Source organism: Oncorhynchus clarkii, chromosome 5 (assembly GCF_045791955.1).
Source record: "Oncorhynchus clarkii lewisi isolate Uvic-CL-2024 chromosome 5, UVic_Ocla_1.0, whole genome shotgun sequence".
NCBI classification, from domain to species: domain Eukaryota; kingdom Metazoa; phylum Chordata; class Actinopteri; order Salmoniformes; family Salmonidae; genus Oncorhynchus; species Oncorhynchus clarkii.
Genome location: NC_092151.1, coordinates 97,779,481 through 97,805,376, shown reverse-complemented (window position 1 = coordinate 97,805,376; position 25,896 = coordinate 97,779,481). Strand labels below are relative to the sequence as shown.

Sequence of the window (25,896 nt, the reverse complement as noted above, 5' to 3'; positions counted from 1 at the left end):
TCATTTGTATCCCCACCCTAATGGGGTGATAGATGTCTACATCATTTGTATCCCCACCCTAATGGAGTGATAGATGTCTACATCATTTGTATCCCCACCCTAATGGAGTGATAGATGTCTACAACATTTGTATCCCCACCCCAATGGAGTGATAGATGTCTACATCATTTGTATCCCCACCCTAATGGGAGTGATGGATGTCCAGATCATTTGTATCCCCACCCTAATGGAGTGATAGATGTCTACATCATTTGTATCCCCACCCTAATGGAGTGATAGATGTCTACATCATTTGTATCCCCACCCTAATGGGAGTGATGGATGTCTACATCATTTGTATCCCCACCCTAATGGGAGTGATGGATGTCTACATCATTTGTATCCACACCCTAATGGGAGTGATAGATGTCTACATCATTTGTATCCCCACCCTAATGGGAGTGATGGATGTCTACATCATTTGTATCCACACCCTAATGGAGTGATAGATGTCTACATCATTTGTATCCCCACCCTAATGGGAGTGATAGATGTCTACATCATTTGTATCCCCACCCTAATGGGAGTGATGGATGTCTACATCATTTGTATCCCCACCCTAATGGGAGTGATAGATGTCTACATCATTTGTATCCCCACCCTAATGGAGTGATAGATGTCTACATCATTTGTATCCCCACCCTAATGGGAGTGATGGATGTCCAGATCATTTGTATCCCCACCCTAATGGAGTGATAGATGTCCAGATCATTTGTATCCCCACCCTAATGGGGTGATAGATGTATACATCATTTGTATCCCCACCCTAATGGGAGTGATATATGTCTACATAATTTGTATCCCCACCCTAATGGAGTGATAGATGTCTACATAATTTGTATCCCCACCCTAATGGGGTGATAGATGTATACATCATTTGTATCCCCACCCTAATGGGAGTGATAGATGTCTACATAATTTGTATCCCCACCCTAATGGGGTGATAGATGTATACATCATTTGTATCCCCACCCTAATGGGAGTGATAGATGTCTACATAATTTGTATCCCCACCCTAATGGAGTGATAGATGTCCAGATAATTTGTATCCCCACCCTAATGGAGTGGTAGATGTCTACATCATTTGTATCCCCACCCTAATGGAGTGACAGCTCATATGCAGATTTCCATGCTTTTGGAATACTTCCTGGTAACTATGTTAATATAAAATGTGGGCCACTGAGCCAGTAATAAGGGGAGCTGCACACTTCAGCAGACCAGGCTCTAGAAGATCAGCCCCTGGGAATTTGTTGTTGTCTAATGTTAACAAAGTATCCCTGAACGTCTTCATCAGTGAATCCCAGAAAAGGAAACTCCTGACCAGCATTTTCACTATCATTAAATAGATTTTCACCATCAACATCCAAACTACTCTTTTCAAGAGCTGGCTTTGAAATACATTCAAATATATGCCCGCAGAGATCAAATGGTGATTACATGCATTAATGATATCCATTAGTAGTAGGGCCAGAATCTAAATTAATTTCTTGGGGGATAGAAGAGGAGACATAACCCTTCAGTGACCTAACAGCTTTCCAAAATGTAGCTGGGTTCCCTGTACATTCAAATAGGGTATTTACATAATAATCTGATTGAGCTTTTTTAACTAGTTTTACACACAGATTTCTCCAATCTCCTGAAAGACTGCCAGTCTGAGCCCGAGTCTGTGAATCTAGCTTTGGCCCAGGCAGCATCTCTGTTGTGTATGACTTCAGATAGCTCTGAACTGAACCAAGGACAATACCTACTTTTAATTCTCAGTTTATGATCAATGCTGGTCAATAGTGGCATGTTTGGAGTCTTAGGTAAACAAACCATGATTCACCAAATGTTCCCTGCCCAACTGTAAATGAGTGCAGCAGTTACAGAGAGGTCTGTTACAGTAGAACACAGAGTTAGGGTTAGATGTCTGTTATAGTAGAACACAGGGTTAGGGTTAGATGTCTGTTATAGTAGAACACAGAGTTAGGGTTAGATGTCTGTTATAGTAGAACACAAAGTTAGGGTTAGATGTCTGTTATAGTAGAACACAGAGTTAGGGTTAGATGTCTGTTATAGTAGAACACAGAGTTAGGGTTAGATGTCTGTTATAGTAGAACACAGAGTTAGGGTTAGATGTCTGTTACAGTAGAACACAGAGTTAGGGTTAGATGTCTAGCTACAGAGGTCTGTTACAGTAGAACACAGAGTTCGGGTTAGATGTCTGTTATAGTAGAATACAGAGTTAGGGTTAGATGTCTGCTATAGTAGAACACAGAGTTAGGGTTAGATGTCTGCTACAGTAGAACACCGAGTTAGGGTTAGAAGTCTAGCTACAGAGAGCAGTACAGTAAAGAGGGCTCTTGGTACCTTTTTATTGGCCAGGTCGTGGTCCAACTCATCCGCTGACTCCTCCTCCAGCTCCTCCTCTAGCCCCTCCCTCTCCTGCATGTCTTTCAGCTTGATCAGAAGCTCAGCCTTTGGTGCCGACGTGCTGTAATAGGTGGAGCTGGTCACCAAAGAAACTGCTCCCGCTACACTGTCCTCCTCACTCCTGGAATAAGAGATGGACTCAGTTAGAACACAAGTATACACACACAAACTGGAAATTAGATTTGTGGGACTGAGCTGCAATTCAAAACTTCACCATCAGGTGGCTAAATTCCCCCTTTACTTTGAATGATGTCATTCTCATGAGATGTTATTACTAACACAAATCAAACCTCTTAAAACACTTGAATATTATAATCCAGCTTCCACTATGAGAAGACTTTTACAATCCAGCTCCCACTATGAGACGGAAGACTATTATAATCCAGCTCCCACTATGAGACGGAAGACTATTATAATCCAGCTCCCACTATGTGAAGACTATTATAATCCAGCTCCCACTATGTGAAGACTATTATAATCCAGCTCCCACTATGTGAAGACTATTATAATCCAGCTCCCACTATGAGACGGAAGACTATTATAATGCAGTTCCCACTATGAGACGGAAGACTATTATAATCCAGCTCCCACTATGAGACGGAAGACTTTTATAATCCAGTTCCCACTATGAATCGGAAAACTATTATAATCCAGCTCCCACTATGAGAAGACTATTATAATCCAGCTCCCACTATGAGGAGACTATTATAATCCAGCTACCACTATGAGACGGAAGACTTTTTTAATCCAGCTCCCACTATGAGATGGAAGACTATTATAATCCAGCTCCCACTATGAGACAGAAGGCTATAATAATCCAGCTCCCACTATGAGAAGACTATTATAATCCAGCTCCCACTATGAGAAGACTTTTATATTCCAGCTCCCACTATGAGACGGAATACTATTATAATCTAGCTCCCACTATGAGAAGACTATTAGAATCCAGCTCCCACTATGAGAAGACTTTTATATTCCAGCTCCCACTATGAGAAGACTTTTATATTCCAGCTCCCACTATGAGAAGACTTTTACAATCCAGCTCCCACTATGATACGGAAGACTATTATAATCCAGCTCCCACTACGAGAAGACTATTATAATCCAGCTCCCACCACACAGGTAAGGGGTAGGGTTAGAACCTCTTACTTCTACCCCCTCCTTTTTCGAACATTCTGTTAAAAATCGCGCAACTTTTCAGCGTCCTGCTACTCATGCCAGGAATATAGTATATGCATATGATTAGTATGTGTGGATAGAAAACACTCTGAAGTTTCTAAAACTGGTTAAATCACGGCTGTGACTATAACAGATCGTGTGTTTCATTGAAAAACGCAAGAAAAACTGCTCTCTGAAAGCTAAAAATAATTTCCATAAGTCACTTCCATGGGTTGTTAAAAGGGGACAAAATTTAATATCGACCTGCATGCAATTCATACAAATTCCATACGATGTCGCCATTGTTGTCATTTTCAATTGAATTTTTTGTTGGAAAATCCAACTATCTGGATTCCGTTTCTTCCAGTCTCCACCAGGATGCTGTGAATGTGGACATTGGCAGCCATTGATTTGCAGACGAGGAGCTATTGAATATACATCGCCCTGTAATCATTTTGATAGATTATAAACGTTTACTAATACCTAAAGTTGGATTACAAAAGGATTTCGAAGTGTTTTGTGAAAGTTCATCGTCGACTTTTTTAATTTTAGAAAATGACGCAGCGTTTAAAAACGATGTTTTTTTCTGAATGACACAGCTTCCATAGAAAGCTATTTTGGGTATATATGGACCGATTTAAACGAAAAAAAGACCCAATAGTGATGTTTATGGGGCATATAGGAGTGCCAAGAAAGAAGCTCGTCAAAGGTAATGAATGTTTTATATTTTATTTCTGCGTTTTGTGCTGCGTCGGATAAGCAGAGTCTTTGTTTACGTCGCATTCAGGCATTTTGAGGTGTTGCATGCTATCAGATAATAGCTTCTCATGCTTTCGCCGAAAAGCATTTTAAAAATCTGACTTGTTGGCTAGGTTCACAACGAGTGTAGCTTTAATTCAATACCCTGCTTGTGAATTTTGATCAAGGTTTGAGTTTTAACGAGTACATTTAGCATTTAGCGTAGCGCATTTGCATTTCCAGGTGCCTACTTGAGACATATGCGTCTCAAGTAGAATCAAGAAGTTAAAGAGTAGGGTTAGGTAACAGTTAAATTAGCGTTAGGTATGGAGTAGGGTTAGGTAACAGTTAAATTAGCGTTAGGTATGGAGTAGGGTTAGGTAAGAGTTAAATTAGCGCTAGGTATGGAGTAGGGTTAGTTAAGGAGTAGGGTTAGGTAACAGTTAAATTAGCGCTAGGTATGGAGTAGGGTTAGGTAAGAGTTAAATTAGCGTTAGGTATGGAGTAGGGTTAGGTAACAGTTAAATTAGCGTTAGGTATGGAGTAGGGTTAGTTAAGGAGTAGGGTTAGGTAAGAGTTAAATTAGCGTTAGGTATGGAGTAGGGTTAGGTAACAGTTAAATTAGCGTTAGGTATGGAGTAGGGTTAGTTAAGGAGTAGGGTTAGGTAACAGTTAAATTAGCGTTAGGTATGGAGTAGGGTTAGTTAAGGAGTAGGGTTAGGTAAGGAGTAGGGTTAGGTAACAGTTAAATTAGCGTTAGGTATGGAGTAGGGTTAGTTAAGGAGTAGGGTTAGGTAACAGTTAAATTAGCGTTAGGTATGGAGTAGGGTTAGTTAAGGAGTAGGGTTAGGTAACAGTTAAATTAGTGTTAGGTATGGAGTAGGGTTAGTTAAGGAGTAGGGTTAGGTAACAGTTAAATTAGCGTTAGGTATGGAGTAGGGTTAGTTAAGGAGTAGGGTTAGGTAACAGTTAAATTAGCGTTAGGTATGGAGTAGGGTTAGTTAAGGAGTAGGGTTAGGTAACAGTTAAATTAGTGTTAGGTATGGAGTAGGGTTAGTTAAGGAGTAGGGTTAGGTAACAGTTAAATTAGCGTTAGGTATGGAGTAGGGTTAGTTAAGGAGTAGGGTTAGGTAACAGTTAAATTAGCGTTAGTTATGGAGTAGGGTTAGTTAAGGAGTAGGGTTAGGTAACAGTTAAATTAGCGTTAGGTATGGAGTAGGGTTAGGTAACAGTTAAATTAGCGTTAGGTATGGAGTAGGGTTAGTTAAGGAGTAGGGTTAGGTAACAGTTAAATTAGCGTTAGGTATGGAGTAGGGTTAGTTAAGGAGTAGGGTAGGTAACAGTTAAATTAGCGTTAGGTATGGGGTAGGTAACAGTTAAATTAGCGTTAGGTATGGAGTAGGTAACAGTTAAATTAGCGTTAGGTATGGGGTAGGTAACAGTTAAATTAGCGTTAGGTATGGAGTAGGTAACAGTTAAATTAGCGTTAGGTATGGGGTAGGTAACAGTTAAATTAGCGTTAGGTATGGGGTAGGTAACAGTTAAATTAGCGTTAGGTATGGGGTAGGTAACAGTTAAATTAGCGTTAGGTATGGGGTAGGTAACAGTTAAATTAGCGTTAGGTATGGGGTAGGTATCAGTTAAATTAGCGTTAGGTATGGAGTAGGTAACAGTTAAATTAGCGTTAGGTATGGGGTAGGTAACAGTTAAATTAGCGTTAGGTATGGAGTAGGTAACAGTTAAATTAGCGTTAGGTATGGGGTAGGTAACAGTTAAATTAGCGTTAGGTATGGAGTAGGTAACAGTTAAATTAGCGTTAGGTATGGGGTAGGTAACAGTTAAATTAGCGTTAGGTATGGGGTAGGTAACAGTTAAATTAGCGTTAGGTATGGGGTAGGTAACAGTTAAATTAGCGTTAGGTATGGGGTAGGTAACAGTTAAATTAGCGTTAGGTATGGGGTAGGTAACAGTTAAATTAGCGTTAGGTATGGGGTAGGTAACAGTTAAATTAGCGTTAGGTATGGAGTAGGTAACAGTTAAATTAGCGTTAGGTATGGGGTAGGTAACAGTTAAATTAGCGTTAGGTATGGAGTAGGTAACAGTTAAATTAGCGTTAGGTATGGAGTAGGTAACAGTTAAATTAGCGTTAGGTATGGGGTAGGTAACAGTTAAATTAGCGTTAGGTATGGGGTAGGTAACAGTTAAATTAGCGTTAGGTATGGAGTAGGTAACAGTTAAATTAGCGTTAGGTATGGGGTAGGTAACAGTTAAATTAGCGTTAGGTATGGGGTAGGTAACAGTTAAATTAGCGTTAGGTATGGAGTAGGTAACAGTTAAATTAGCGTTAGGTATGGGGTAGGTAACAGTTAAATTAGCGTTAGGTATGGAGTAGGTAACAGTTAAATTAGCGTTAGGTATGGGGTAGGTAACAGTTAAATTAGCGTTAGGTATGGAGTAGGGTTAGGTAACAGTTAAATTAGCGTTAGGTATGGAGTAGGGTTAGGTAACAGTTAAATTAGTGTTAGGTATGGAGTAGGGTTAGTTAAGGAGTAGGGTTAGGTAACAGTTAAATTAGTGTTAGGTAAGGGGTAGGGTTAGTTAAGGAGTAGGGTTAGGTAACAGTTAAATTAGTGTTAGGTATGGAGTAGGGTTAGTTAAGGAGTAGGGTTAGGTAACAGTTAAATTAGCGTTAGTTATGGAGTAGGGTTAGTTAAGGAGTAGGGTTAGGTAACAGTTAAATTAGCGTTAGGTATGGAGTAGGGTTAGTTAAGGAGTAGGGTTAGGTAACAGTTAAATTAGTGTTAGGTATGGAGTAGGGTTAGTTAAGGAGTAGGGTTAGGTAACAGTTAAATTAGCGTTAGGTATGGAGTAGGGTTAGTTAAGGAGTAGGGTTAGGTAACAGTTAAATTAGTGTTAGGTATGGAGTAGGGTTAGTTAAGGAGTAGGGTTAGGTAACAGTTAAATTAGCGTTAGGTATGGAGTAGGGTTAGTTAAGGAGTAGGGTTAGGTAACAGTTAAATTAGCGTTAGGTATGGAGTAGGGTTAGTTAAGGAGTAGGGTTAGGTAACAGTTAAATTAGCGTTAGGTATGGAGTAGGGTTAGTTAAGGAGTAGGGTTAGGTAACAGTTAAATTAGCGTTAGGTATGGGGTAGGTAACAGTTAAATTAGCGTTAGTTATGGAGTAGGGTTAGTTAAGGAGTAGGGTTAGGTAACAGTTAAATTAGCGTTAGGTATGGGGTAGGTAACAGTTAAATTAGCGTTAGGTATGGGGTAGGTAACAGTTAAATTAGCGTTAGGTATGGGGTAGGTAACAGTTAAATTAGCGTTAGGTATGGGGTAGGTAACAGTTAAATTAGCGTTAGGTATGGGGTAGGTAACAGTTAAATTAGCGTTAGGTATGGAGTAGGTAACAGTTAAATTAGCGTTAGGTATGGGGTAGGGTTAGTTAAGGAGTAGGGTTAGGTAACAGTTAAATTAGCGTTAGGTATGGAGTAGGTAACAGTTAAATTAGCGTTAGGTATGGGGTAGGTAACAGTTAAATTAGCGTTAGGTATGGAGTAGGTAACAGTTAAATTAGCGTTAGGTATGGGGTAGGTAACAGTTAAATTAGCGTTAGGTATGGAGTAGGTAACAGTTAAATTAGCGTTAGGTATGGGGTAGGTAACAGTTAAATTAGCGTTAGTTATGGAGTAGGGTTAGTTAAGGAGTAGGGTTAGGTAACAGTTAAATTAGCGTTAGTTATGGAGTAGGGTTAGTTAAGGAGTAGGGTTAGGTAACAGTTAAATTAGCGTTAGGTATGGGGTAGGTAACAGTTAAATTAGCGTTAGGTATGGAGTAGGTAACAGTTAAATTAGCGTTAGGTATGGGGTAGGGTTAGGTAACAGTTAAATTAGCGTTAGGTATGGAGTAGGGTTAGGTAACAGTTAAATTAGTGTTAGGTATGGAGTAGGGTTAGTTAAGGAGTAGGGTTAGGTAACAGTTAAATTAGTGTTAGGTAAGGGGTAGGGTTAGTTAAGGAGTAGGGTTAGGTAACAGTTAAATTAGTGTTAGGTATGGAGTAGGGTTAGTTAAGGAGTAGGGTTAGGTAACAGTTAAATTAGCGTTAGTTATGGAGTAGGGTTAGTTAAGGAGTAGGGTTAGGTAACAGTTAAATTAGCGTTAGGTATGGAGTAGGGTTAGTTAAGGAGTAGGGTTAGGTAACAGTTAAATTAGTGTTAGGTATGGAGTAGGGTTAGTTAAGGAGTAGGGTTAGGTAACAGTTAAATTAGCGTTAGGTATGGAGTAGGGTTAGTTAAGGAGTAGGGTTAGGTAACAGTTAAATTAGTGTTAGGTATGGAGTAGGGTTAGTTAAGGAGTAGGGTTAGGTAACAGTTAAATTAGCGTTAGGTATGGAGTAGGGTTAGTTAAGGAGTAGGGTTAGGTAACAGTTAAATTAGCGTTAGGTATGGAGTAGGGTTAGTTAAGGAGTAGGGTTAGGTAACAGTTAAATTAGCGTTAGGTATGGAGTAGGGTTAGTTAAGGAGTAGGGTTAGGTAACAGTTAAATTAGCGTTAGGTATGGGGTAGGTAACAGTTAAATTAGCGTTAGTTATGGAGTAGGGTTAGTTAAGGAGTAGGGTTAGGTAACAGTTAAATTAGCGTTAGGTATGGGGTAGGTAACAGTTAAATTAGCGTTAGGTATGGGGTAGGTAACAGTTAAATTAGCGTTAGGTATGGGGTAGGTAACAGTTAAATTAGCGTTAGGTATGGGGTAGTTAACAGTTAAATTAGCGTTAGGTATGGGGTAGGTAACAGTTAAATTAGCGTTAGGTATGGAGTAGGTAACAGTTAAATTAGCGTTAGGTATGGGGTAGGGTTAGTTAAGGAGTAGGGTTAGGTAACAGTTAAATTAGCGTTAGGTACGGAGTAGGTAACAGTTAAATTAGCGTTAGGTATGGGGTAGGTAACAGTTAAATTAGCGTTAGGTATGGAGTAGGTAACAGTTAAATTAGCGTTAGGTATGGGGTAGGTAACAGTTAAATTAGCGTTAGGTATGGAGTAGGTAACAGTTAAATTAGCGTTAGGTATGGGGTAGGTAACAGTTAAATTAGCGTTAGTTATGGAGTAGGGTTAGTTAAGGAGTAGGGTTAGGTAACAGTTAAATTAGCGTTAGTTATGGAGTAGGGTTAGTTAAGGAGTAGGGTTAGGTAACAGTTAAATTAGCGTTAGGTATGGGGTAGGTAACAGTTAAATTAGCGTTAGGTATGGAGTAGGTAACAGTTAAATTAGCGTTAGGTATGGGGTAGGTACCAGTTAAATTAGCGTTAGGTATGGGGTAGGTAACAGTTAAATTAGCGTTAGGTATGGGGTAGGTAACAGTTAAATTAGCGTTAGGTATGGAGTAGGTAACAGTTAAATTAGCGTTAGGTATGGAGTAGGTAACAGTTAAATTAGCGTTAGGTATGGGGTAGGTAACAGTTAAATTAGTGTTAGGTATGGAGTAGGGTTAGGTAACAGTTAAATTAGCGTTAGGTATGGAGTAGGGTTAGGTAACAGTTAAATTAGCGTTAGTAATGGAGTAGGGTTAGTTAAGGAGTAGGGTTAGGTAACAGTTAAATTAGCGTTAGGTATGGGGTAGGTAACAGTTAAATTAGCGTTAAGTATGGGGTAGGTAACAGTTAAATTAGCGTTAGGTATGGGGTAGGTAACAGTTAAATTAGCGTTAGGTATGGGGTAGGTAACAGTTAAATTAGCGTTAGGTATGGGGTAGGTAACAGTTAAATTAGCGTTAGGTATGGAGTAGGTAACAGTTAAATTAGCGTTAGGTATGGGGTAGGTAACAGTTAAATTAGCGTTAGGTATGGGGTAGGTAACAGTTAAATTAGCGTTAGGTATGGAGTAGGTAACAGTTAAATTAGCGTTAGGTATGGGGTAGGTAACAGTTAAATTAGCGTTAGGTATGGGGTAGGTAACAGTTAAATTAGCGTTAGGTATGGGGTAGGTAACAGTTAAATTAGCGTTAGGTATGGGGTAGGTAACAGTTAAATTAGCGTTAGGTATGGGGTAGGTAACAGTTAAATTAGCGTTAGGTATGGGGTAGGTAACAGTTAAATTAGCGTTAGGTATGGGGTAGGTAACAGTTAAATTAGCGTTAGGTATGGGGTAGGTAACAGTTAAATTAGCGTTAGGTATGGGGTAGGGTTAGTTAAGGAGTAGGGTTAGGTAACAGTTAAATTAGCGTTAGGTAAGGGGTAGGGTTAGTTAAGGAGTAGGGTTAGGTAACAGTTAAATTAGCGTTAGGTATGGAGTAGGGTTAGTTAAGGAGTAGGGTTAGGTAACAGTTAAATTAGCGTTAGGTATGGAGTAGGGTTAGTTAAGGAGTAGGGTTAGGTAACAGTTAAATTAGCGTTAGGTATGGAGTAGGGTTAGTTAAGGAGTAGGGTTAGGTAACAGTTAAATTAGCGTTAGGTATGGAGTAGGGTTAGTTAAGGAGTAGGGTTAGGTAACAGTTAAATTAGCGTTAGGTATGGAGTAGGGTTAGTTAAGGAGTAGGGTTAGGTAACAGTTAAATTAGTGTTAGGTATGGAGTAGGGTTAGTTAAGGAGTAGGGTTAGGTAACAGTTAAATTAGCGTTAGGTATGGAGTAGGGTTAGTTAAGGAGTAGGGTTAGGTAACAGTTAAATTAGCGTTAGGTATGGAGTAGGGTTAGTTAAGGAGTAGGGTTAGGTAACAGTTAAATTAGCGTTAGTTAAGGAGTAGGGTTAGTTAAGGAGTAGGGTTAGGTAACAGTTAAATTAGCGTTAGGTAGGGGCAGGTGTTAAGAGTTAAGACTGTTCCTAGGCCGTCATTGAAAATAGGAATTTGTTCTTAACTGACTTGCCTAGTTAAATAAAGGTAAAATAACCTGTCCTCTGAAGGCCGTGGTGAGGAGTGTTTGAGGGACACCTTCCTCCTCTCCTTCCCCTCCAGCAGCACTTCTCCCTGGGGGAAGAGTCCCTCCATCAGGTCCATGGTGGTCCTCCTCCAGCTCTTATCCAAGATGTCAGCTAGGGACCGATCCTTATTCATGATGTCTCTGGCCAGCTGCTCTGTCTTCACATCCTCCTCAGAGTGGGGGAGGGGGACGGGAGGGGACACGCAGTTACCGCTGGGGGGCTCTGGGCCCGAGGTGGTCTGTCGGCTGGGTGGGGATGTGGCCAGGACTGCCATTTGGCTGTTGTGGACCCTGAGAGGACACATGTGTGTGTCTCTGTGTTGCTCCAGGTCCATCTCAGGGGTTTGGTAAGGGGGTGGGGGTGTAGGCAGTTCTGGGGCTGGGTAACTGGGTGGGGCCAGTGTTTTCTCTCTCTCTGGCCCCTGGTCCCTCTGCCGGCTGTAGGCACAGAACAGAGAGTAGGACTGTTCCGGGGCCCCTGAGGTCCCCAGGCTGCTGAGGGGGACCAGACTGGGCCCTTGGGCTTCTTCCACTGTGGAGTGACTGTGACGCAGCAGGTACTGTCGGCTCTCCTTCTCCTTCTCGCTCTCTGAGTGAATTATCTTTATAGGAACCTTCCTCACACTGGTTGGCTCTATCACATTCTCCATCCTAGAATCATCACAGACACACACAGATGGAGAAAGGGGGGGAGAGGGACAACCCAGAGAGAACACTCAGACCATGGAACAGGTCAACCCAGAGAGAACACTCAGACCATGGAACAGGTCAACCCAGAGAGAACACTCAGACCATGGAACAGGTCAACCCAGAGAGAACACTCAGACCATGGAACAGGATGCCCCAAAAAGTCAAAAAGCTGTTGTAACAAATGTTCCTCAGAAAGGAGCTGAACTACAGTCATTCTACCATCCAGTGGCTGATTGTCACATGACTGCCCAACATCCTGGCAATGCTAAGAGGCTGTGGTGCTCCTCCCCTCACCCCTAAACCAGCATGGCTGGAATGTCCGGTACGCCACAGAGCTCTCTTCTCTACAGATGATATCAATTATGTTTCAACTCAGAGCTGCAACAAACGACCTCTGTAACAGATCACGTCGGTCTGCTCTGGAAAGGCATCAGATCTAGGCTGTTGAACTATGCTGCTACTGCGTTGGAAGAGTTAGTCACATGGTAATGCTGCTGGATGGAGACAATCAATAAGAGCCATTGTACAGAGAGACTGAGGAGAAGAGGAGCAGACCAGTCACTACCGACTACTACATACCACTACCGACTACTGAGAAGAGGAGCAGACCAGTAACTAGACTACAACATACCACTACCGACTACTGAGAAGAGGAGCAGACCAGTAACTACAGACTACTGAGAAGAGGAGCAGACCAGTCACAACAGACTACTGAGAAGAGGAGCAGACCAGTCACTACCGACTACTGAGGAGAAGAGGAGCAGACGAGTCACTACCGACTATTACATACCACTACAGACTACTGAGAAGAGGAGCAGACGAGTCACTACCGACTACTACATACCACTACAGACTACTGAGAAGAGGAGAAGACCAGTAACTACAGACTACTACAGACTACTGAGAAGAGGAGCAGACCAGTCACTACCGACTACTACATACCACTACAGACTACTGAGAAGAGGAGCAGACCAGTAACTACAGACTACTACATACCACTAGACTACTGAGAAGAGGAGCAGGCCAGTAACTACAGACTACTAAATACCACTACAGACTACTGAGGAGAAGAGGAGCAGACGAGTCACTACCGACTACTACATATACCACTACAGACTACTGAGAAGAGCAGACCAGTAACTACCGACTACTACATACCACTACAGTCTACTGAGAAGAGGAGCAGACCAGAAACCACAGACTACTCCATACCACTACAGACTACTGAGAAGAGGAGCAGACCAGTAACTACCGACTACTCCATACCACTACAGACTACTGAGAAGAGGAGCAGACCAGTAACTACCGACTACTCCATACCACTACAGACTACTGAGAAGAGGAGCAGACCAGTAACTACCGACTACTACATACCACTACAGACTACTGAGAAGAGGAGCAGACCAGTAACTACCGACTACTCCATACCACTACAGACTACTGAGAAGAGGAGCAGACCAGTAACTACCGACTACTACATACCACTACAGTCTACTGAGAAGAGGAGCAGACCAGTAACTACCGACTACTCCATACCACTACAGACTACTGAGAAGAGGAGCAGACCAGTAACTACCGACTACTACATACCACTACAGTCTACTGAGAAGAGGAGCAGACCAGAAACTACAGACTACAGAGAAGAGGAGCAGACCAGTCACTACCGACTACTCCATACCACTACAGACTACTGAGAAGAGGAGCAGACGAGTCACTACCGACTACTACATACCACTACAGACTACTGAGAAGAGGAGCAGACCAGTCACTACAGACTACTGAGAAGAGGAGCAGACCAGTAACTACAGACTACTAGATACCACTACCGACTACTACATACCACTACAGACTACTGAGAAGAGGAGCAGACGAGTCACTACCGACTACTACATACCACTACAGACTACTGAGAAGAGGAGCAGACCAGTCACTACAGACTACTGAGAAGAGGAGCAGACCAGTAACTACAGACTACTAGATACCACTACTGACTACTACATACCACTACAGACTACTGAGAAGAGGAGCAGACCAGTAACTACAGACTACTACATACCACTACAGACTACTACATACCACTACCAACTACTACATACCACTACCGACTACTACATACCACTACCGACTACTACAGACTACTGAGGAGAAGAGTAGCAGACAAGTCACTACCGACTACTACATACCACTACTACATACCACTACAGACTACTGAGAAGAGGAGCAGACCAGTAACTAGACTACTAGATTTCACTACAGACTACTGAGGAGAAGAGAAGCAGACGAGTCACTACCGACTACTACATACCACTACAGACTACTGAGAAGAGGAGCAGACCAGTAACTACCGACTACTATATACCACTACAGACTACTGAGAAGAGGAGCAGACCAGTAACTACAGACTACTGAGAAGAGGAGCAGACCAGTCACTACCGACTACTACATACCACTACAGACTACTGAGAAGAAGAGCAGACGAGTCACTACCGACTACTACATACCACTACAGACTACTGAGAAGAGGAGCAGACCAGTCACTACAGACTACTGAGAAGAGGAGCAGACCAGTAACTAGACTACTACATACCACTACATACCCCTACCGACCACTACAGACTACTGAGGAGAAGAGGAGCAGACGAGTCACTACCGACTACTACATACCACTACAGACTACAACATACCACTACCGACTACTACATACCACTACAGACTACTGAGAAGAGGAGCAGACCAGTAACTACTGACTACTACATACCACTACAGACTACTGAGAAGAGGAGCAGACCAGTAACTACAGACTATTGCAGACTATTGCGTGCTTCTACACCTGCATTGCTTGCTGTTTGGGGTTTTAGGCTGGGTTTCTGTACAGCACTTTGAGATATCAGCTGATGTACGAAGGGCTATATAAATAAATTTGATTTGATTTGCATACCACTACAGACTACTGAGAAGAGGAGCAGACCAGTCACTACAGACTACTGAGAAGAGGAGCAGACCTGTCACTACAGACTACTACCGACTACTGAGGAGAAGAGGAGCAAACCAGTCACTACAAACTACTACCGACTACGGAGGAGAAGAGGAGCAGACCAGTCACTACAGACTACGGAGGAGAAGTGGAGCAGACCAGTCACTACAGACTACTACAGAGGAGCAGACCAGTCACTACAGACTACTACGGACTACTACAGACTACTGAGGAGAAGAGGAGCAGACCAGTCACTACAGACTACTACAGAGGAGCAGACAAGTCACTACAGACTACTACCGACTACTACAGACTACTGAGGTGAAGAGGAGCAGACCAGTCACTACAGACTACTGAGGAGAAGAGGAGCAGACCAGTCACTACAAACTACTACCGACTACGGAGGAGAAGAGGAGCAGACCAGTCACTACAGACTTCTACCGACTACTGAGGAGAAGAGGAGCAAACCAGTCACTACAAACTACTACCGACTACGGAGGAGAAGAGGAGCAGACCAGTCACTACAGACTACGGAGGAGAAGTGGAGCAGACCAGTCACTACAGACTACTACAGAGGAGCAGACCAGTCACTACAGACTACTACGGACTACTACAGACTACTGAGGAGAAGAGGAGCAGACCAGTCACTACAGACTACTGAGAAGAGGAGCAGACCTGTCACTACAGACTACTACCGACTACGGAGGAGAAGAGGAGCAGACCAGTCACTACAGACTACGGAGGAGAAGTGGAGCAGACCAGTCACTACAGACTACTACAGAGGAGCAGACCAGTCACTACAGACTACTACGGACTACTACAGACTACTGAGGAGAAGAGGAGCAGACCAGTCACTACAGACTACTACAGAGGAGCAGACGAGTCACTACAGACTACTACCGACTACTACAGACTACTGAGGTGAAGAGGAGCAGACCAGTCACTACAGACTACTGAGGAGAAGAGGAGCAGACCAGTCACTACAAACTACTACCGACTACGGAGGAGAAGAGGAGCAGACCAGTCACTACAGACTACTACCGACTACTGAGGAGAAGAGGAGCAAACCAGTCACTACAAACTACTACCGACTACGGAGGAGAAGAGGAGCAGACCAGTCACTACAGACTACTACCGACTACGGAGGAGAAGAGGAGCAGACCAGTCACTACAGACTACTACAGACTACTACAGAGGAGCAGACCAGTCACTACAGACTACTACAGAGGAGCAGACCAGTCACTACAGACTACTACAGACTACTGAGGAGAAGAGGAGCAGACCAGTCACTACAGACTACTGAGGAGAAGAGGAGCAGACCAGTCACTACAGACTAGTACAGACTTCTACAGACTACTACAGCTATGCAATGGATAAGAAATAGATAACTCATAGTTCCAACTTTTCCTGATTTTCCAAGATGGCGTAGCAGTCAGACGTCTTTGTCTTTTGTCCTGTCGTGTCCCTTGTATATATCTTTTTACATATTTTTCTTTGCATATATTTTAAAAATATTTTCCTAAACCTCAACTTCTAAATCCTCTCCTGCAACCCGCCTCACCGGATGTGGATCTGCTTTTTCTAAAGTCTTTCTAGTTACTTCAGATCTGGAATCCCTCAACTGAAGCTAGCCAGCTAACTAACCTACCAGCTATCAGTTAGCAAACCATTGCTAGCGGTCATCAGCGAACCTTTAGCTCGGAATGCTTTCGCCAGTTCGTACAACGTGACTCAAACCAGAGCATAACGGACCTATTTCTCCCCATATCCCCAGATTCCTACAGCAAACTCTGAACATTTTCATCTGGATCTTCGCAACTAGCTAACCACAATCCCGGGTGACCACTCCTGGCTAGCGTTTCCATCCCGGAGCAAGCACCAATTAGCCTGAAGCTAGCCCGGCCAGGGCTCCTGGGCTACCACCAAAGCCCACTCCTGGGCTACAATATCCGGACCCTTTCTACTGCCGGTACGGGGCGATCCTCTACGACTGGAATACCGACATAATCTGCCCGAGGACTCCAACAGGCCCCTCAGGCGCGACGCCCGCTGAAGGCCCATTCTGCTAACCTGCTAGCTACCTAGAGCTACTTGGAACCCTACTAACTCCACAACTGGTCTATCAACGTCACCGCACAAAGAGGCAAAAACACACTTAAAACAGATTTACCCCGGTCTGCCAACTCCCCGGGTCTGCCAACTCCCCGGGTCTGCCAACTCCCCGGGTCTGTTAACTCCCCGGGTCTGTTAACTCCCCGGGTCTGTTAACTCCCCGGGTCTGTTAACTCCCCGGGTCTGTTAACTCTCCGGTCTACTAACTACTTCATGATAAAGGATGCAGCGGTGAGTGGCATTTCTGTCAGATGTTTTAAAACATGCTATGATAAATTGTGTCCAAGGGCTTCAAAACACTGGTAGCTGCACTCATGTAGATTATGGTGATATTATATACAACGGGAACACATGTAGACTGAATGATCTGTTTTCTACTATTTAATGAAAGGCCCTGTTCCTATAGAAGACGACAAACTTAATTTTTCATTTCTTGACTAACTCGTCAACATGCTTTTTAATAGATAGCTTTTTCTCAATCCAGATGGCCAGATATTTATAGGCGGAGACACGATCAATGAGGGCACCATCTAACGTACTTATGCACAAATCATCAGCTACATTATTACATGATTTGGAAAATAACATGTACTTGGTTTTCCCAGCATTTAGTACCAACTTCAGGTCAACCAAGGCTTTCTGCAAGGTAGTAAAAGCAGATTGAAGAGTCAACAGAGCCTGAGCTGCCATAGGGGCAGTAGTGTATACAACAGTGGCATATGCGTACAGATGAAAGTTACAGTTTTGTACAGATAGGCCAATGCTGTTCATATAATAGTGAAAAGAACAGGACCAAGAATCGAACCCTGTGGGACACCTTTTGTTATGCCTAGAAATCCTGATTTAATGCCGTCAGGAAGTACACACTGCGTTCTGTCTTTTAAATAATTCTCAAACCAGCTACAAGCAGCCCGATAACTCCAATGTCTATCTATCATAGTTCCAACTAGATCAGAGAGTGAAGTTTAATAGATAACTCCAATGTCTATCTATCATAGTTCCAACTAGATCAGAGAGTGAAGTCTAATCTTACCTGTTGTTTTGGTCATAGTGCAGACAGACCGAGAGAGAGACAGGGTTGTCATGGTGCTGCTGGAGAGAGACAGGAGGCTTGTCTGTCAGCTGAGGAGGAGCAAACTGAGGAGAGGGAGAACGATGGCACCAAATACTGGGCAAGGCAGGAAGGGCTGGACCAGGATTGGATGGCACTACCTGGTGTACCGTCTCATGCTCCCTCTCCACCAATCCTCTGCTCTGCTCAGAATCCCCCCTTGGGGAGTGGGTGGGACCAGAGGCAAAGTGGGAGGAGACCGGGGCGTGGGAGGCGGAAGCTCCGCCCTGAGAGCGAGACAGAGACTCCTGGGAGTGGGTGTTCTGTGGATGTCTTGAATGGTCTTGTCTGGGTTGGGGGAGCGGACCCTTCCTCCTGGTACCAGACTGCAGCTGAATATGAAGCTGGGGTATTGAGGTCTTGGGCTCGGTGTAGGACTCATCTGGGGGAGGGAAGTCAGTTTCCAGGGGCTGGTAAGAGATGGATGTGGGACTGTGATAGGCAGGGCAGGGGACAGAAGTGGATCTGATGTCAGGGCTCTCCTCGTTGGTCACGAGTGGAGGGGGTTCTGGGAAGTCTTTCAGCTCCAGAGGTTCCAGAGCCTTCTCTCTCTTCACTCTTCCTCTGAATTCTCCAACACGACATCTGTCAGACAACCTGGGAGAAAGAATAGGCAAACACCGTTCATATGGCACAACACACACAGTATACATACACATAACAGAGTCATGTTGACACCAGCTAAATGAAGTAATGATGACTAACTAAAAACAAGGACATGACAGGACACACTCAACCTCCTTGCAAACTGTGGGCTGCCAGTCTGATGACATGTTTCCCACAGCCTCGTCACAGAGGAGAATAAATTATCCTCCTACGCCACTCTGGCCCAGATGACTCGTGTTCTTTCTCAATCATTTCAGATCTTTAACCCTTGGATGTCAAAGCTGATGGCTCAAGGCTGTGGGACAAAATGCTCCTGTGTGATGTCTGCTCTGAGGAGGAAATGGGGGTCGGGCCTATAACAGACCTCTGGGAGATGGATATTATGGCAGCAGTCCCTGCTCCCAAAGGCTGTCTGAGGACGTTCACAACCAAAATACTATAAAGAGAGGATCAGTGTGTGTCACACTACATGTTAACCATGTGTAGCCTATTACAGTATATACACAGTGCATTCTGAAAGCATTTAGACCCCTTGACTTAACATTTTCTTACGTTACAGCCTTATTCTAAAATTGATTAAATTGTTTTTCCCCCCTCATCAATCTACACACAATACCCCATAATGACATCACAGTACCCCATAATGACATCACAGTACCCCATAATTACATCACAATACCCCATAATGATAAAGCAAAAAAGGTAAAAACATTTTTGCAAATTTATATAAATCACATTTACATAAGTATTCAGACCCTTTACTCAGTACAAGCTTGGCACACCTGGATTTGGGGAGTTTTTCCCCATTCTTCTCCACAGATTCTCTCAAGCGCTGTCAGGTTGGATGGGGAGCGACGCTGCACAGCTATTTTCAGTTCTCTCCAGAGATGTTCGATCGGGTACAAGTCTGGGCTCTGGCTGGCCCACTCTTGGACCTAGACTTGGCGCTCCGGTACAGCTTGCCGTGCGGTAGCAGAGATGACTATGAAAAGGGTGGCTGGAGTCTGACAATTTTTAGGGCATTTCTCTGACACCGCCTGGCATAGAGGTCCTGGATGGCAGGAAGCTTGGCCCCGGTGATGAACTGGGCCATACGCACTACCCTCTGTAGTGTCTTGCGGTCAGGGGGCCGAGCAGTTTCCATACCAGGCAGTGATGCAACCAGTCAGGATGCTCTCCATGGTGCAGCTGTAAAATCTTTTGAGGATCTGAGGACCCATGCCAAATATTTTCATTCTCCTGAGGGGGAAAAGGTTTTGTCATGCCCTCTTCATGACTGTCTTAGTGTGCTTGGACCATGTTTGTTGGTGATGTGGACACCAAGGAACTTGAAGCGCTCAACATATTCCACTACAGCACTGTCGATGAGAATGGGGGGAGTGCTCGGTCCTCCTTTTCCTGTAGTCCACAATCATCTCCTTTGTCTTGATCATGTTGAGGGAGAGGTTGTTGTCATTGCACCACATGGTCAGGTCTCTGACCTCCTCCCTATAGGCTGTCTCATCATTGTCGGTGATCAGGCCTACCACAGTTGTGTCATCAGCAAACTTAATGACGGTGTTGGAGTCATGCCTGGCCGTGCAGTCATGAGTGAACAGGGAGAACAGGAGGGGACTGAGCACGCACCCCTGGGGAGCTCCTGTGTTGAGGATCAGCGTGGTGGATATGTTGTTGCCTATCCTTACCACCTGGGGGCGGCCCGTCAGGAAGTCCAGGATCCAGTTGCAGAGGAAGGTGTTTAGTCCAAGGGTCCTCAGCTTTGAGGGTACTATGGTGTTGAATGCTGAGCTGTAGTCAATGAATAGCATTCTCACATAGGTGTTCCTTTTGTCCAGGTGGGAAAGGGCAGTGTGGAGTGTAATAGAGATTGCATCATCTGTGGATCTGTTGGAGCAGTATGCAAATTGGAGTGGGTCTAGGGTTTCTGGGATAATGGTGTTGATGTGAGCCATGACCAGAATTTCAATGCATTTCAAATCAAATCAAATTGTATTTGTCACATACACATGGTTAGCAGATGTTAATGCGAGTGTAGCGAAATGCTTGTGCTTCTAGTTCCGACAATGCAGTAATAACCAACAAGTAATCTAACTAACAATTCCAAAACTACTGTCTTGTACACAGTGTAAGGGGATAAAGAATATGTACATAAGGATATATGAATGAGTGATGGTACAGAGCAGCATAGGCAAGATACAGTAGATGGTATCGAGTACAGTATATACATATGAGATGAGTATGTAAACAAAGTGGCATAGTTAAAGTGGCTAGTGATACATGTATTACATAAGGATACAGTCGAAGATATAGAGTACAGTATATACGTATGCATATGAGATGAATAATGTAGGGTAAGTAACATTATATAAGGTAGCATTGTTTAAAGTGGCTAGTGATATATTTACATCATTTCCCATCAATTCCCATTATTAAAGTGGCTGGAGTTGAGTCAGTGTCAGTGTGTCATGGCTACAGACTTGAGTGCTACAGGTCAGTAGTCATTTAGGCAGGTTACCTTAGTGTTCTTGGGCACAGGGACTATGGTGGTCTGCTTGAAACATGTTGGTATTACAGACTCGGACAGGGAGAGGTTGAAAATGTCAATGAAGTCACTTGCCAGTTGTTCCGTGCATGCTCAGAGTACACATCCTGGTAATCTGTCTGGCCCTGCGGCTTTGTGAATGTTGACTTGTTTAAAGGTCTTACTCACATTGGCTGCGGAGAGCGTGATCACAACTATGATATTTCAGATTCCCACGCTGAACCGAACAATGGCCATTTTGGGGGTCTAGTAGAGAGCTAATGAGCCACATGCCTGCAGCAGATGTCTAGCTGTCTTGTCTAGATGTCTTGTCTAGCCGAAGGCCTGATGTTGACATATGAGCAGCCTGCCGGGCCAGGGAGCAACTGTGTGTGTTGTCACAGCTGGGTTACAGCCATGCTACATTACGTACCACTGGTCTGACAGGGCTACAGCCATGCTATATTACGTACCACTGGTCTGACAGGGCTACAGCCATTCTACATTACATACCACTGGTCTGACAGGGCTACAGCCATGCTACATTACGTACCACTGGTCTGACAGGGCTACAGCCATGCTACATTACGTACCACTGGTCTGACAGGGCTACAGCCATGCTACATTACGTACCACTGGTCTGACAGGGCTACAGCCATGCTACATTACGTACCACTGGTCTGACAGGGCTACAGCCATGCTACATTACGTACCACTGGTCTGACAGGGCTACAGCCATGCTACATTACGTACCACTGGTCTGACAGGGCTACAGCCATGCTACATTACATACCACTGGTCTGACAGGGCTACAGCCATGCTACATTACGTACCACTGGTCTGACAGGGCTACAGCCATGCTACATTACATGCTACATTACGTACCACTGGTCTGACAGGGCTACAGCCATGCTACATTACATGCTACATTACGTACCACTGGTCTGACAGGGCTACAGCCATGCTACATTACGTACCACTGGTCTGACAGGGCTACAGCCATGCTACATTACATGCTACATTACGTACCACTGGTCTGGCAGGGTTACAGCCATGCTACATTACGTACCACTGGTCTGACAGGGCTACAGCCATGCTACATTACGTACCACTGGTCTGACAGGGCTACAGCCATGCTACATTACATGCTACATTACGTACCACTGGTCTGACAGGGTTACAGTCATGCTACATTACATACCACTGGTCTGACAGGGCTACAGCCATGCTACATTACGTACCACTGGTCTGACAGGGCTACAGCCATGCTACATTACATGCTACATTACGTACCACTGGTCTGGCAGGGTTACAGTCATGCTACATTACGTACCACTGGTCTGACAGGGCTACAGCCATGCTACATTACGTACCACTGGTCTGACAGGGCTACAGCCATGCTACATTACGTACCACTGGTCTGACAGGGCTACAGCCATGCTACATTACGTACCACTGGTCTGACAGGGCTACAGCCATGCTACATTACGTACCACTGGTCTGACAGGGCTACAGCCATGCTACATTACATACCACTGGTCTGACAGGGCTACAGCCATGCTACATTACGTACCACTGGTCTGACAGGGCTACAGCCATGCTACATTACATGCTACATTACGTACCACTGGTCTGACAGGGCTACAGCCATGCTACATTACATGCTACATTACGTACCACTGGTCTGACAGGGCTACAGCCATGCTACATTACGTACCACTGGTCTGACAGGGCTACAGCCATGCTACATTACATGCTACATTACGTACCACTGGTCTGGCAGGGTTACAGCCATGCTACATTACGTACCACTGGTCTGACAGGGCTACAGCCATGCTACATTACGTACCACTGGTCTGACAGGGCTACAGCCATGCTACATTACATGCTACATTACATACCACTGGTCTGACAGGGTTACAGTCATGCTACATTACATACCACTGGTCTGACAGGGCTACAGCCATGCTACATTACGTACCACTGGTCTGACAGGGCTACAGCCATGCTACATTACATGCTACATTACGTACCACTGGTCTGGCAGGGTTACAGTCATGCTACATTACGTACCACTGGTCTGACAGGGCTACAGCCATGCTACATTACGTACCACTGGTCTGACAGGGCTACAGCCATGCTACATTACGTACCACTGGTCTGACAGGGCTACAGCCATGCTACATTACGTACCACTGGTCTGACAGGGCTACAGCCATGCTACATTACATACCACTGGTCTGACAGGGCTACAGCCATGCTACATTACATGCTACATTACGTACCACTGGTCTGACAGGGTTACAGCCATGCTACATTACATGCTACATTAAGACGATCATCTGTTTCACAGGGCGAGACAAAATATCTCCTTGGAGGATTGCTATCAGAGCAACTTTCCCCAGACAGCAATGTAGTGTAACTGTATAACTGCAGGGATATTAATGAGAGATGCTCACCTCGCAGTGGTGTTGTTGTCCTGTTGGGCAGGTTGGCTCTCCAGTTGGGAATATTCTGCTGACTTCCTCCCTGGAACGTGGCTCTGAGAGGAAGATAGAACATAAATGTTGTAAACTCACCATCCATCAGACTACAACCCTCGCCACTACAGCAACAGACAGACAGACAACAAGATTTTGATTCTTGTACGTTAGTGAAATATCCAGTCGGTTCTACAGTTCTAAAACAAGATTATTGAAGGTTTTCGGTTTTGTGTTCTCTCTCATCTGAGGGTGTGTCTTTGTGTTAACCTGGATTAATATTTGTTTTTTACATTACTCACTCAGTCAACTTGTCCTAACAAGATGAGGTCATACAGTGCCTTCAGAAAGTACTTTACCCTTTACTTTTTGCGCATTTGTTGTGTTACAGACTGAATTTAAAATGGATTAAATTGAGATGTGTCACTGGCCTACACACAATATCCCATAATGTCAAAGTGGATTTTTTGTCAATAATTTTTTTGAAATTAAGAAGAAAAAAATAGCTGAAATGTCTTCAGTCAATAAGTTTTCAACCCCTTTGTTATAGCAAGCCTAAATAAGTTCAGGAGTAAAAATGTGCTTAACAAGTCACATAATAAGTGGCATGGACTCATTCAGTGTTCAATCATTTTTGAATGACTACCCTATCTCTGTACCCCGCACATACAATTATCTGTTAGGACACTCAATCGAGTAGTGAATTTCAAGCACAGATTAAACTACAAAGACCAGGGAGGTTTTCGAATGCCTCGCAGAGGGACACTGATTGGTAGATGTGTAAAAATGTTAAAAAGCAGATGAATATCCCTTTGAGCATGGTTTTAATTACACTTTGTAATGACAGGGTATATTGATACACCATCCAAATAAACTTTTCTGAGTCAAGATCACTTTCACAGTAAGCCGAGAACTACCGCTCAGATATATATATTTTTGAACATGAACCTAATAAAAACGGTTCTGTAGGAATGGGGTTTGTGCAGTAGGTCTAATACATAATCACAGCATGTTGGATATATACCAGGCCTGCCAATATTGTTCTTATAATGATGTGCATAATTTAATGAACAAAACAAGAAATACGCACAGACAAGAAACATAAACAATGACGTCTGGGGAAGGAACGTCTGGGGAAGGAACGGGCAGACAACAAGGAGGTTGTCCAGGTGAGTGTCAAAATGTGCAGACGGCGTGTTCGGCTACAGCTGCAGGACGCCAACCACAGGGACGATCCCGGGGATCAGGAGCGGACTGGTCGCCTCTGCTGAGGCGCAGAAACCTGACGAACCCGGCTGAGGCGTGAGAGACTGATGAGCCGGCAGAGACTTCCTCAGCTGCCTCGGTCAAGGCACGGGAACCTGTTCACCCAGCTGAGGCATGGGAGCCTATCGAATCCGCTGAGGCATGGCAGCCTGTCAATCCCGCTGAGGCAGGGGAACCCGTCGAGCCAGCTGAGGCATAGGAACCCGTTGAGCCAGCTGAGGCAGGGGAACCCGACAAAGCTGCTGAGGCCTCCCAGGCAGCTCCGGTTCTAACACCCGGACCCGACATCACCTCCAAAACAAAAAAACAATCCCTGATGCTTCCATTTGGTGAGGCATCATTCTATAACGATGTGCGCTGAAAGTCGGGAAGCAAATTCAGGGAGTGCATAATTTAAAAAATAAAACAAGAAACACGAACAACGCACAGACAAGAAACTGAAACAATGACGTCTGGGGAAGTAACCAAACGGAGTGACATATATAGGCCAGGTAGTTAAGGAGGTGATGGAGTCCAGGAGTGTCATAATGCGCTGATGCGCGTAACGATGGTGACAGGTGTGTGTTACGATGGTGACAAGTGTGCGCCATAACGAGCAGTCTGGTGACTAGAGGTCGACCGATTAATCGGAATGGCTGATTAATTAGGGCCGATTTCAAGTTTTCATAAATATCGGAAATCGGTATTTTTGGGCGCCGATTTGCCAATTTTTAAAAATATATTTTTTTACACCTTTATTTAATCTTTATTTAACTAGGCAAGTCAATTAAGAACACATTCTTATTTTCAATGACGGCCTAGAAACGGTGGGTTAACTGCCTCGTTCAGGGGCAGAACGACAGATTTTCACCTTGTCAGCTCGGGGGATCCAATCTTG

At 44.0% G+C, this 25,896-nt stretch overlaps 1 protein-coding gene across 2 annotated transcripts in view; it reads right to left on the bottom strand.

Annotated features, from left to right (window-relative positions):
* Nucleotides 1–25,896, bottom strand: part of LOC139409602 (shroom family member 2a) — a 102,273-nt gene that overhangs the window by 14,192 nt on the left and 62,185 nt on the right. For both annotated transcript variants that reach the window (XM_071155011.1, XM_071155012.1), the window contains exons 6-9: nucleotides 23,733–23,815; nucleotides 18,069–18,743; nucleotides 11,230–11,910; nucleotides 2,389–2,572 (exon numbers count right to left, since the gene is read on the bottom strand). In XM_071155011.1, coding sequence (XP_071011112.1) covers nucleotides 2,389–2,572; nucleotides 11,230–11,910; nucleotides 18,069–18,743; nucleotides 23,733–23,815 — 1,623 coding nt within the window. The remainder of the gene's footprint in view (nucleotides 1–2,388; nucleotides 2,573–11,229; nucleotides 11,911–18,068; nucleotides 18,744–23,732; nucleotides 23,816–25,896) is intronic.